Here is a 14,457-nt window from a genome sequence, read left to right on the forward strand (position 1 = left end):
TGAGAATGGGGGAGTAATCACAAATCATTCTTAGGAAAAGAACACAGAAAGGAGGTGTCCACAAGTGTGATTTAGGGAAAGGCTAGAGTTGGGGTGAGTAAAATACAAGAGCAACATTATCACCAATTGGGTAGGCATTGAGAAGTGAGTTGAAAGGGGTCACACTTCACAAATGAGACTAAATTCCCAGTAAGTCATATTTTTCAGGGCAAAATTGAGTAGCATAATATGTTGAATGTCTTACCTACAGTCTTATTTACAACCATAATTGGACCAAGGACCCAAATTCCCACCCACCCCCAATCTCATGCAGCCTTTAGTTAGTTGTGTTAATACAAATTGTATATATTTAGTACATTTTCCTTTATTGGGTAATTGTCTTGCTGATCAGAGTAGAATTTGAGTTCCCAGGGAGAAAAGGATCATATGTCCTGTTAATTTTTTAAATTTCACCCTTCTTCACCACTTACTTAATCCCTTCCTTGCGTACAGTAGATGCTTACCAGTTTGTTTATCAAATTGAATCTAAACCTTCAACCCAACACTAAATCTGATGTTTGCAAACAAAGGGGATAACAAGCCATATCAGAAAAGGTCCTGAGGTGTAATTCTTCTATAAGTCTAAAGTTAGAGGGGAAGGAAAAAAAGGACGGATGATCCCGGCTATTTTAGCAAGGTTATATGGGGTGAGGCACAATGGAAAACCTTTATATTTAAGCCATCTTTTACCCAATGCTTTTAGAATAGAACTGAACATAACAAGCTGTCAGCAGCCACAGGATGACATTAAAGGATGTCCTTGATGTTCGACATTCCTAAATTCCATCTCGTACTATGAAAGCAAAGAGATCTACAATTATCTCTTCCCAGTTTGAAGACTTCCAGGGACTGCTCATGTTACCAGCCAGTAACTTCATCCAGCCTAAGATGCCCCTTCAATTACTAAGAATTTTAAAACACCCTGAAAAGAGATCTCTCAAGTTTAGAATTGTTGAGATCTTTTTCAATTAGTTGATGCCAACCAGTGCCCAGTTATTTTCCCTAACAATTTCTGCATCTAGTGCCTTCCCCCAAAGTATTCACCCAATAAATAGTCTACTGGGTATCCCTTGAAGAGTCCATGTGAGCTGGCTTAAAAAAAAAAAGAACTTTATTTCCTAATACCGTTTTATGCATAATGATTCTGCTACTACCACTGTTTCACTCTGTTCAATCTAAGCAAAAAAAAGTTGAAATATATATATATATATATATATATATATATATAACTTCAGGTTATTTGCAGTGTTCATTAATCTTTGAAAAATCTTGGAGTGTAATCGAGAACTGAATAGTGACCCAATTACATAACCTTGGTAAAGACTTCAGGCTTCTTGTATCATCTGAGCCAGTCTAATAATCCTCCGCTTAAATTAAGTACAAAGACGTGACAGATGCAGTCTCAATTCTGTATTGTTTTAAAGAAAACTAATGTATTGGACAGTCATTTAAGTCCAATACTTAAATACATAATGCTAAATGACCCCATCCAAAAGATGGAGACATGAGGCCATCAATTAAGCATGTATCGAGTAGCTGACTCGTCATGGAGGACCCATCAGAATGCTGTTCTACTTAAAATAAGCTATTGCATTGGGCCAAGTCAGTTTTATTTTGATCAAGGTATTAAATTATTAATACTCCTATTTTTATTTTTCACAATAGAAATAATGTTTTTCCATTTTCACTGGGATGGAATTCACATATCTCAATCAAGTCACAAAGTGACAAGGAAGACTTAAGATTCTTTATAGGCATTTTTCAGCTGATGCATGTGGGAAGAGTATGGGCCTCCTGAAAAGAGCAAAAGGCAGGACCCTGTCATGACAGACTGTTAGGAGCCTCCTTCGCCTCTGGCAGCAGCATACCCAGTTTTTCTATGAAGCAGCTCAGAATGGACAGAAAATTCAGACCTGACTGCAATCCAGCAACAATCAATGGCTCCCTGAAAACCCCTGATATTTGAGAGAGAGAATCGAGAGGACTTGTTAACTAATCCTTTCTCTGCAGTCCCAACACTGCACCCATGTTAACAAGGCAAAGAAAGGAATGTTCGATTTGGTCCTGAGAAGAAACATCTTTATGAGGCTGTGGCTGGTTGTTACAGACTCATCCTTTCTTTTCTCAAGGTCAAGGCTTGTGCAGTCCATTTAATCGGTCATTAAATCACTGCAAAACTGCACCAGGAGAATGTTGTCCGTGGTGTTGTCCAGTGTCTCTTTCATAAGGTCCCACACAATAAACTCCTCCTTCAGTATCCAAACTCAAAGAAAATAAAGAAAACATAACTTGAGTGTTTTCCCATTTTTCTGTATCTGTCATCAAATTCAGCTAAATTCAGCACCCCATCAGTGATTTTAATAAGATCATCTGTAATGCCTACTCATTTGCCTCCTTCTCTCCTTTAATGACATGTTCAATCCTGGAAGATGTTTCAAATCGTGTTCTAGAGACAAGATAGATGACATATGCCACTCTTGAGTAAAAGCCTGTTTTCCAGGAACAATCTTACCTGCATATGAGTCTATTTTTCACCAAGGCGGTAAAGATCTCCTGAAATAGTTTATGCTGAGGATGTTTGCTGAAATTTCTCTCATTCTTGTAGTTTATACTGAAACGAAACAAACAGAAAAGGATTTTGTTATAGAGATCAGGCTGTCTCAAAGTTGCCAATGCAGACAAAGATCATCTATATTCAGGTAATGTTTTTATTATTACTAACCAGTATACTAATGAGGATTCAGGCAAATATTGAAGGAGACTTGCATTTAACATGTAGCTAAAAGCAACTATCAGCTGTTAAAATAGTAACTAGAAATTCAATTATAAGGTTAAAAATAAAATATAATCAAGCATACGTATTTCCTTTACCATATCCATTAAATTATTCCCTATAAACACTAACAGCTAAAATTGGTTGGAGGAAGAAAAGGGTAAATGGAGAGAAAGAATGATTGGGGCACATTATTCAGACAGCTGTGTAACAGGAAGAGAAGAATTCCCTCTCCACTTTTCCACATACCCTGGATCCCACTGGCTGATCTCACTATCAACACCAGTGGTCATCATTTATAATTCCTTCTAGATAAGAAGAGTTTATTAAACACAGTGTATACACCTTCAGCCATGTTGACCGTCACTGTTGATTGTTTATACGGTTTTTGTGTGTGTGTTTAACAAAATTCTGAGATATTCCATCTTCAACTTCTTTTTTTTTTTTTTTTTTTTTTTTGAGATGGAGTCTCACTCTGTCGCCCGGGCTGGAGTGCAGTGGCCGGATCTCAGCTCACTGAAAGCTCCGCCTCCCGGGTTCACACCATTCTCCTGCCTCAGCCTCCCGAGTAGCTGGGACTACAGGCGCACGCCACCTCGCCCGGCTAGTTTTTTGTATTTTTTAGTAGAGACGGGGTTTCACAGTGTTAGCCAGGATGGTCTCGATCTCCTGACCTCCTGATCCGCCCGTCTCGGCCTCCCAAAGTGCTGGGATTACAGGCTTGAGCCACCGCGCCTGGCCCATCTTCAGCTTCTTTTTGCTGATCTTACAGCTCACCAAAGAGGTTAAAAATACCTCCAAAACATTCTATTTTAAAACTGGAAAAGGATAAGGGATAATAAACAAAATGGTCACATTGCTACCAAATACACGATATGATATTTTTGCATGTAAGTAAATAAAACTAGTTTTAAGATCTAGGACAAGTAAGCTGGAATTCCATGAACATACAACCTCAAAGGAAACGAGTATAACCTTATGTTGCCATGTGTAATGTTCTGCCTTCTGTCTTTCAGGTGCCATTGGACAGCATGTCCCCATCCTAGTCACCTGAGGGCTGTAATGGTTTCTTAGTACACGGGCACTGGTACTCACCATATGACAATTTTTTAATTAGTTAAGTGCTCCTCACTAAAAATATGTTTTTAAAATATGAACCCATGAAATGTCATGTAACTTTCCCATACTATTAAATTCATTGTCATAAGATGACAGGGAAACAAAACCAAAATCTAGGCCAAATAAGCAAATGATCCTTCTAGAATATTCATATTGATATTTCATGCCGTTCACTATTTACATGGTACTTAGTGCCAAATGACCCAAGCACACTGTAAAACTGAGAGAACCAGCTCCCGAGGGGAGTGGCCCACAAGAATGTGGAGCTTTGCAGGGGTCTGCGTGGCAACAGAGATGAACATTACCTGACACTTTCAATGTTAGAGGTGTGCCGCAACCCCTTCAACTGAAAACCTCAGTTGTTTTGACAACCACATACTTTAACCACCACATCTGTTCACAGCAACGGCTCCTTTTATGCCGTCTCATTACTGGCAAGATCTAGACAGACAAAGATTGGGATAAGCCTAACCAGGTCAATAATCTGGAACCACTTCCTCATTGAGCAATGCCAAACGCATGTCAGCATAGTGTCCTAAATCTCCCAGGTCAGTTCCACTTGTACCCATTAAACCTGTTATTTACATATTATTTCTGGGAATGGTTTAAGCACTAACTAAAAATATTAAATTAAGAATCTCTATGGTAACTACTAAAGTGGGTTTTTAATTTTAGCTCCTGGGATAAACTTAAATAAAATTGTGAGCTAAGTAGAATAAGTTGTTGAAGACGAAGGAGATGCTGGATTTCTTACCTAAAATTTTCAAGTTCAACAGCTTCTGTGGACTCATGCCACTGACCTCGAGCTCTGTGTCCACCCGCCCTGATGGCAGGCTCAGACTTCGTCATGCTATTTTGGGCACTATTGAAGTTAATGGCTGGAAGCTACAGAAATAGAAGCATAGAGTACATGAGGATCACAATTCAACACGGGATAAAGAAAGTAACAAAATATAGGGAGGATGAGGAGAATGAGTTTTTTTCCAGGCCAATAATTAAGATAACAAGCCTTTCAAATGTAACGGTTTTCCAAGATTCAAATCAAGTATCTTTGACTTGAACATCTACCTTACACTGTTTTATTTTTCTTCAAAGCTTGTAACACCACTTACCATATCTGACAGTTATTTATGTACTTTTAGTCTCCCTTGATTGTAATGTCACCTCAATACAAGCAGGAACTTGCCTGTTTTTGTTCAGTGCTATTACCCCAGCACCTAAAACAGATATGGGTCTGGGGTGACACCTGGGCATCAGGAGGTTTTGAAGTTTCTCATGTGATTCAAACGTGCAAGCTGACTAGACAGCTCCTGGATCCAGGTAGAACACTCTGATATAGAGCAGAGTGCCCAAATTGAGAATAAGTCATCATACATTCGTTCATTCTTCAATATTTACCAGGTGTATACACTATTTTCCTGGTGTTAGGGATATAACAATAAAGAAGATTCTATCAATTTTAATCAGTCTGAACATCCTGATTACTCAATCATATTTATAAAATACATTAAAATATATTATCAAATTTACCATAAGTAAAAATTTAACTACAACATCTTGACTATGCTTCCACTTGCAATAATAAATTGTCAGGTTATCAGTATTCCAATAGTCTCACTTACCAATATTTGTCTCAAATTCGGGTAACCCTGAGATCTGTTTCTGATACCACAATAAAGTTGAGCATGGTATAGACAAATATCCTGTTTTTTCCAAAGTACAAATGAAGGACGTTCTATAATTAGCTAAATTATTACAGATGAGGTAAGCAGAGTATAACGTAACAAAAAAATCATTTTTCAGTAAATTAGTCCATATATATTCCATATATTCCCAAACAAAGTTATAATATGTTGCACTTGTTGTCTTATTTCATTGAAGTATTTAATGTAAATCAGTATGAAGACATCATTTCCGGCCAGACGTAGTGGCTCACACCTGTAATCCCAGCACTTTGGGAGGCCGAGGCGAGTGGATCACTAAGGTCAGGAGTTCAAGACCAGCCTGACCAACATGGAGAAACCCTGCCTCTACTAAAAATACTAAATCACCAGGGTATGATGGCACATGCCTGTAATCCCAGCTACTCGAGAGACTGAGGCAGGAGAATCACTTGAACCCAGGAGGCAGAGGTTGCAATGAGCCAAGATCGCGCCATTGCACTCCAGCCTGGGCAACAAAAGTGAAACCCTGTCTCAAAAAATAAAAGCAAAAAAAAATCATTTCTTTATTCAAAGTGAATATGCCTGACTTTTTATAAGGTCAGCTTACAGAAAAATGGATTATAATAAAGACATTGTTTAATAGTTAACAAAACTAAAATCCTTTTTTATCATATGCCAGCCACAGTCAAATTTTCAAAGTGTTAATAATAAATCTTCCATCCTATAAAACTACTTTTCTATCTCAATTCAGTCAGCCAATCTACAACCACCAACAGACAACAGGCTGAGCCAGCAATGCTTAGTGGTTAAGAGAACAAATTCCCTGGCCAGATTCTATGAGTTTAAATCTCCCATTAACTAGCTGCATAATCTTAGAAAATTTACTCAATCTCTCTGTGCATCAGTTTCTGTATCATTAAAATGGAAATAATAATAGTATATAACTCAAGAGTTATGAAAATTGCATGAGTAATTATAAATAGTAATTTATAAAACACTTGCTATGTGTCAAGCATAGTTCTAATTGCTTTGTACATACTCTTTTAATCCTCATAATTATTCCTATTAAACAGATGAATTTTGCTAAATGAATAAAATTTGTCATTACAAATTAGGTGATTTCTGAATATGAACTATTAATCCAAATGATATCTAACATGAAGTAATAGCACAAGCAAATTTTCCCATGTTATACCCAAAATATCATGATACACGGCAAAAAAGGAGCAGGTTTTCCACGCCCAAGAGATTCTAAACCCCCTTACCATTAGCACAACTCCTAGAAAAGTTTGAAAGAGACAAATTAGCCAGCACAGAGAAAGCAAGCCCAGGTGACTCCAAGGGAGGAGTGGAAAGCTGCCGCAGCTTGCCACCATTCCCTTTGCAGCAGAGCAGGCAGCCTGTATCAGAAATCAACTCATGGAGAACGGGTGGAGAGATGGACTTGGCATCAATAGTTGCAAAGACCAGGAACTTAATAGTAGGCACCTTGAAGCAAGTAGCACTTCATATGAAAGAATTATACATTCAGAATCCAGTTTAAAACCCAGAGCCTTTTCTCTTGGGCCCCCAATTTGTCTATCTTCTGTGTGTCTGATCTTTCCACACCTGGGCATCTGCAGCCTATTACTCCTGAGCTTGGGTTAGGGCGTGACTTAACCTCCTGGCAAGCACTTGCCCAAGCCTTCCTGGATAGAGCTGTTCACTCCTTTCCTGGTGGCAATACCATGCTTATCTCTCTTTCAAAACATCTCGGGCTCGTATAATGTATAGCTTACACAACATTCTTTCCCCTTGAATTTGGCCACCCTGAGGGCAGCATCACATCGATTAATCTTTGTGTTCTTAGCACTTCTCACAGAGCTGGGCATATTGTCGGTATGCAAATGGGAAGCTGTGGAACAAATGCTCACTTTGTTCCCAGTCTCTTCGCCAAATGAATTCATCTGCTAAACCACCTCCAGATAAGTTCATCCATTAATTCAGTGTATGTGTTGCAGACACATCATATACCAGACGTTATGTGAGACACCGTATGTATACAGTAAGCAGAACAGTCATGGCCCCTGTCTTCAAGGAGCTTACAGTCCCACGGGCCATGGGAGGGGGTTGCAGTCCATGAAGCAGAATGTCAAGAATGCTGTGTCACTTCTGCTTGCAAACTTCAACGTTCTCTGTTGCTTATGGAATCAAGTCCAAAATTCACAGATAGCCTTTCAGACATTGCACAGTGTCTTCCAGCTTTTTATCCAATAGAAATGTCTAGTCACCCTTTTACTTACATGCTTGTCATTTTCCTTCCTTCGGATATTTGATTATTTTACTCACTTAACCTAGAATGCCCTTTTCATCAATTCCACCCATGGAAAAACCAGCCTATTTTTTAAGAACCACCTCCTTGCCTGTCATTCAAGCTAAAATTGGCTTCCTGTTCCTGAAAAGCTATATCCTCGCTGCATGCACCATTCAACCAGGATGGTGTCTTGCCTTATACCATAATTATCTGTTCCTACTCCCGCTCTCTCAAAACATAACCACCACCACCACGCCGTATACGTTTTCTTTCTACAGCATCTATCGAAATCTCCTTCATTTCAAGATAATTAATAAGCCCATAACATATTAATTTTTTTCTTTATTCCATCTTTTTTTTTAAATTGCAAATAAATGCCGTAGCTTCCTATGGCTCTAAATCGGGAGGAAGAAAAGAATCTGAATTCCAGATCTTAGCAGGTTGCTTCAAGATTTGTGAAAACCTCTGGTGACATCTCCAATCAGCGTTGTAGTTTCACTTTGCCTCAGTAATCCTGGGGCAGTTCTTTTTCTTGAGTTATTGGGTTTTCCTGGATGATGATTATTCTAACCCTGCTTATCTTGAAGGAGGCCTTTCTGCCTCTGTGTGTCTCTGTCTCCAGTTCTGTCACATTATGAGACTGTCCTAGAGATATGCAGAGATGCACGGAGTGTACGTCAGGACAAAGAACAAAAGTAGAACACTGGAACACAATGGACCAATGCTGGAAGCAGCCTGGCTGGTTAGAGATTCAGAGGACGGGCATTCAGTTCTCTGCACTCTCTACCCACAAGGTAGATTTCCTCTGTAACTTGAATTTGGCCAGCCTGGTTCATTTGCAAAAAACAGGCCACAACTTGTTAGGGCAGAAATGCAGCTGAGTGGGCCTTAATCACAGGTTTCACTTTTCAAATTGAGTACTGAAAATCTCAGAGCCAAATATGTTGCCCACGTGTATATTTTGTTGAGCATTTCTGCTTGACCCCAACTCTACTTTGCTCCCAACCCTTGTTTTTCTCTTATTTTGCGCCCTGGTTTTAATCTATGACAACCTATCATACTTTCTGTCTCTTTATAAGCTCCTAATGACTCTTTCTGGAATAAGCAAAGAATAAATAACTGTAACTTGAGTTATTTTCTCCAGTGTCTTCCCTCTCCTATAACTGCCTCCATGTATTTTACCAAAGGAGAACAGGGTAACATTTCTTATTTCAAAATTACAAATCAATGAAACTTTTATAAACACAATTAGGCATTAATTTTGTAAACCTAAGGACCTTCATTTAATTGACAGTATTTTTATTTTTTTAGCACCATCTACTTTCTGAATAACTCAAGTATTACAAATATACATTTTTGTACATGTGAAAGATTTTACAAAAATATATGCCATGTAAAGTTGTACCACAAAACAGATTGCAAATTTGAAAATTGGTTAAAGGGGGGAAAAAAATCACTAAATTAAGCCTGCCAGGTGTTATCAAGCAAGCAGTGTTGAAAGGGTATACAAGAGATCTAGTCAGCATAAACTTCAAAGTTGAAAAATTAGAGCCAGAAAAAACACATTGGTTTTTGTTTATGTTTTTGTTTGCCCTGGTCAGGAGGTTATACATACTCATGTGGTGACCCAATTCTCAAGTCACAATTCAATTTAGCAAAATCTGGCCAAGAACTCATCATATAGAGTGAATGAGAGGCAAAAGTCAAAGTTGCTGGCATTAGGACATACATGATCTGTCAGGAAATAAGACATGTAAACAAGAGTTTCCAAAGCACAGGAGAAAATAATGCTATAGAATTAAAAGAAGGAGCCTTGGGAAGACAGAGATCACCTCTAGAATGGAAGCTATAAGGAGGTAGTATCATTAGAATTGGGTCTTGGAAATGGGTGAGATTTTATAAGAAAGAAATTTAGGAGAAGGAAATAGTAAAAGCAAAAAGTAGAAGTCTTTGATATTATGTTTACATCACAGGACGTACAGTGGGAAAGAATGGGCACTACACTCAAAACTGTATGCCTAGCCATCTTGCTTGCCTCTTTTAAGAAAGGAGGGACTTAATTTTGCAAGTCATTTAACAGGTATCTCAGTAGTTAGAAGCATACACAGCAAAGATGGGGTATCTGGGTTCAGAACTAGACTTCACCAATACGAGGCTGTATGACCTTGGGAAAGTCACTTGATTTCTTCGTGCCTGTTTCCTCATCTGTAAAAATGGGAGTTGTAATTATTAAGCAGGGTAATGCAGGTAAAGCAGTGGGCACATAGAAAGTGTTCCCTAAATATAAACTATCATTATTTGGCTTTTATATGCCATCAAATCATTTTCCAGTATAAACAGATAAAAATGCTGTAGTTCTCATGTAAATGTGGTCGATATAACAAAAATCATCAGGGTTGGACTACCAAACACATGAGCTCTTAAACAAATTTGCTTAAGCAAGAACAATGTAGACTTTAGAGCCAAACTACAAGGATTCAGGTCCCATCCCTGCTATTTATGAGTTAAGGTACTAAATAAGTGTCTGCTATTTTCATTATTATTAGCATTGCTATGTTGTTCCCCAAGCCTCCCTGGATGGCCTCTAATCTCATGATTTTCCAAAGCCTCACAGGTGCAAAACCAAAATGAAAAGTTTGGAGATAAATTCAAGCAGAAGTACCACTTTTTCTCTAATAAAAACATTACAATGCTACTATAAAAATAGCCAAAATTCACTCCTTGCCCCTCTTTTTGGTGAGGGGCATTTTTATCTGTTTATACTGGAAAATGATTTGATGGCATATAAAAGCCAAATAATGATAGTTTATATTTAGGGAACACTTTCTATGTGCCCACTGCTTTACCTGCATTACCCTGCTTAATAATTACAACTCCCATTTTTACAGATGAGGAAACAGGCACGAAGAAATCAAGTGACTTTCCCAAGGTCATACAGCCTCGTAATTGGTGAAGTCTAGTTCTGAACCCAGATACCCCATCTTTGCTGTGTATGCTTCTAACTACTGAGATACCTGTTAAATGACTTGCAAAATTAAGTCCCTCCTTTCTTAAAAGAGGCAAGCAAGATGGCTAGGCATACAGTTTTGAGTGTAGTGCCCATTCTTTCCCACTGTACGTCCTGTGATGTAAACATAATATCAAAGACTTCTACTTTTTGCTTTTACTATTTCCTTCTCCTAAATTTCTTTCTTATAAAATCTCACCCATTTCCAAGACCCAATTCTAATGATACTACCTCCTTATAGCTTCCATTCTAGAGGTGATCTCTGTCTTCCCAAGGCTCCTTCTTTTAATTCTATAGCATTATTTTCTCCTGTGCTTTGGAAACTCTTGTTTTGGTACATTGTGCAGCAGCCTCAAGAATGGTACTGTAGCAAGGGGGCAGGATTGGGAAGAGTGAGGGGAGAGGAGGAGAAAAATGAGGTAGAAAGTGCTTCGAAAAAAACAGTTTCCCTAAAGCTTGGAAAGCCAAATGTTGGCCATTCAGTAAAAGAGTATGCAGTCTGTTTACAGACCGAAGAGGAAAGGGTTTGCTAAGTAGGACACAGGGTGACAAGCATGGGCTAAAGCAGGGCCTGGCCTGAGAGAAGAATGTGGATGCCAAGTCTTGGCAGAGCCTGAATCAGGTGTCAGAGAAACAGCTAGATGAAGAAAGAGCAAAAACGTGAATGAGCAAAGAAAAGCAGACATATTGTTCATAGAGATGTTAAATGGAGTCCTTTGGAAACATACGAGTTTTCTTTTATTACCACATGAACCTTCTTTGTAAACACTACCTGTTGTTTGCTTGATTGGACGTTTAAAAGGCACCGAAGTCTTTTGAGATCTGAATAGTCCCTAGGAGAAAGAATAACACAATGTGAACCCACAGAAGTCTCCAGGTGAACAAGATCGTGTTACTCACTGATGGCATTGCCACTTGGAGGCCTGCTTTTATCAACTGGAACGTATACACACACTAAACATTTTCTTTAGAATGCTAGAAATGACCAAACGTTTCAGTAAACACTATAACTGAATAGTAGTTGTCAAGAGTCTTCTCTATTTCTCAAAAAGCCATTAAATCTGTTCAGTAATCACTGCCCGAGTTAATAATTAGCAAACGCTCAGTAGGGAGTTACCTGGTGGTGATTTCTTGCTGCTTTTTATCAGTTGATTTTTCTGTGGTCTTCACCTTTTTGTCTTGATCAGGCATTGTAAAACATCAACGCCCCAGAATTAACATCGCATTCCTTTCAAATTAAACCAGAGGGAAAATTTTAGTTGGGTTGTGTGCACCAAAATTTTCTCAGTTAATACAGACAAAACCCACTTATAACATCTATTTAAACATGGAAAACCTAGATTCAGTTCTAATACAATAATAAATATGTTAATATGAATACCATTTACTATTTATCATTCAAAGGACATTGGGAACATTTAGGGCATGTTTTACCCTCACTCAGAAGATAAGTATGGGTATGTCAATAGACAAAGAACAACTGGTTTGCTTTTATTTTTCTTAATCAATTTCTAATGCAATTATTTTAGTTTTCAGAATAGAAAGTTGAAGATGCCTATATTTTCAATTACATAACAAATACAAAATTAAGTGTGTACTATGGGTTTAATTTGACTGGATGTAAAATTTTCCAACTAGGCTTCAATGCCACAGTTTGACTTCAATGTGTTGTTCAGGCATGAAAAAGCATGCATTATTGTCTTATAATAGCACGCTTCAATGTATTATGAAATCTATGGTCAAAATCCAAGTGTTTCAGAAGTATTTAGAGGCAAAAGGAATGTACCAGTGGGCATTTCACTTCCACTGAATCTAGTGAAATTTAATTTTGTGAAATGCTCAAACACAGTTTAAGGATTTAAAAATGATTTTCCCAATATATTTGTCATATTTTTGACAAATAATTGGGCTACAATGAAGAGCCAGAGACCAATTCTCTCAGCACAGGAGCACAACAATAAAAGGTCCAGTATTAGCACTTTAGGATTGCACCTAGGATATAACACCACCTCTTTCATTCAACAAATATTCATGGACTCTTTCCTATGCCCACTCTCAGACTGAAAACTGCTAAAAGGTTAAGGAAGCTATTACAGCTATTACACAAGCAAAAAAGACACACAAAAACCCACTCACAAACTTTGAAACATGTGCGTGAGGTGTTCAGGTAGAGATTTAGCATCTATTTTTACTCTAAAAGAAAGGAAGAGAAGGGAGAAAGGAGAGAAGGGGAGGTAAAAAGAATGGAGGATCTTAGTCAGTGTTTAAAAGCAAAAGACCCAAGTGTTTTTAATATGCAAATACAAAAATGTCCCGTAAGTTCTAAAATAAATGGAAATCCATTCAAAATAAATAGAATCTAACTTTACTCTTCCCTCAAAGACAGAAGAAAAACTCTACATAGCCACATTGTCCTGCTGTTGGCTTCAAATTCCTGCTCAAACTATAGCTACAGACTGTTTTAGAAGCAAAAATCGAAGCCACAATGACAAGCACGGGAGAGCCCATAGAAAAGCTCACAGGCTTCTTCTGCTTGAATGGGATCGCATTTACCACTATCATACTCGCTAAACACCCTGTCTCATTCTCTTGCTTAATTTCCGTAATTGTATTGACCAAGTGTGTGAACAGGAAATAATGATCTAATCGTTATATCTGTTTGAGATCAGCATGTACTCTATGAGCTGCAAAGCTGAATATAGATGACTCTTTGGAAATGTTTCACTTAATTAAACAGTAAACAAATTCACTGGTATCAGCAAAAACAGACAATTGCCTTTAGGATAAAAAACAAAATCCTTTCCATGTAACGGCTGCTCAAACGGAGATATTCTGAAAAAAAAAGCTTTGAGAAGTCGGGAATGCTTTAAAATGTTTAACCTAATCCCATTTTAAATTAACAAAAATGATTACATTATACTAATGTCTATACTATAATACAACATGGGAGATGGGGGAAGGAAGGGCAGTTCATATGTTAAGTCAAGTTGCCCAAAGGCAGACAATGTATTAAGAAAGCATTCCCAATAGAGGTCAGGCAAGGGTGCTAACGCAAAAGCTCTCTGGAGGGTAGCTTCAGTCTAAGTCCATGGAGGAATGCTGCAGTGTAGATTAGTACTCAGAGCTGTCTAACCTGAGAGAAATGAAAGCCTGGCTCTCATATTCCTGTAGCCTTCAGTCATAACTCCCCAGGCACTTCTCTCTTGTGGTAGTGACTCCAAGTCACTTAGAGGCAGTCCTCTAAAAAAGACATGGAGAATCTAGCTGTTAAAGCAGAACACTGATGCCAATACCAGGATACACAGTCCCAAGGAATGGGGGAGGCTCTGGGCAGAGTGCCCATATATATCCACTACAATCACTGACTCCATGTGGAAGAGTTGTGGATAATGAAGGTAAAGTATCTTTGCTATGGATACAAACTAAGCAGCGCCTACTGCATTAGTTTCCAACTACTGAGTTGAATTTCCCTCTTTCTTTGCTTGACCTCGCCAGATGTTGGTATGATCTCGTATCCTAGCAGCTCAGTCCTTGGGTCCTCTTCCCTTCTCTATCTGCCCCC

General features: G+C 38.3%; 1 protein-coding gene across 12 annotated transcripts in view; it reads right to left on the minus strand.

Moving 5' to 3' along the window:
* The window catches only part of NEK10 (NIMA related kinase 10), a 273,507-nt gene that overhangs the window by 257,889 nt on the left and 1,161 nt on the right, over positions 1-14,457 (minus strand). For all 12 annotated transcript variants that reach the window (XM_033212845.1, XM_033212839.1, XM_033212837.1 and 9 more), the window contains exons 2-5: positions 12,013-12,123; positions 11,668-11,728; positions 4,686-4,816; positions 2,552-2,650 (exon numbers count right to left, since the gene is read on the minus strand). In XM_033212845.1, coding sequence (XP_033068736.1) covers positions 2,552-2,650; positions 4,686-4,816; positions 11,668-11,728; positions 12,013-12,086 — 365 coding nt within the window. In that variant the 5' untranslated portion in view covers positions 12,087-12,123. The remainder of the gene's footprint in view (positions 1-2,551; positions 2,651-4,685; positions 4,817-11,667; positions 11,729-12,012; positions 12,124-14,457) is intronic.

The sequence above is a fragment of the Trachypithecus francoisi genome, unplaced genomic scaffold (assembly GCF_009764315.1).
Source record: "Trachypithecus francoisi isolate TF-2019V2 unplaced genomic scaffold, Tfra_2.0 Lachesis_group0, whole genome shotgun sequence".
Lineage (NCBI taxonomy): Eukaryota > Metazoa > Chordata > Mammalia > Primates > Cercopithecidae > Trachypithecus > Trachypithecus francoisi.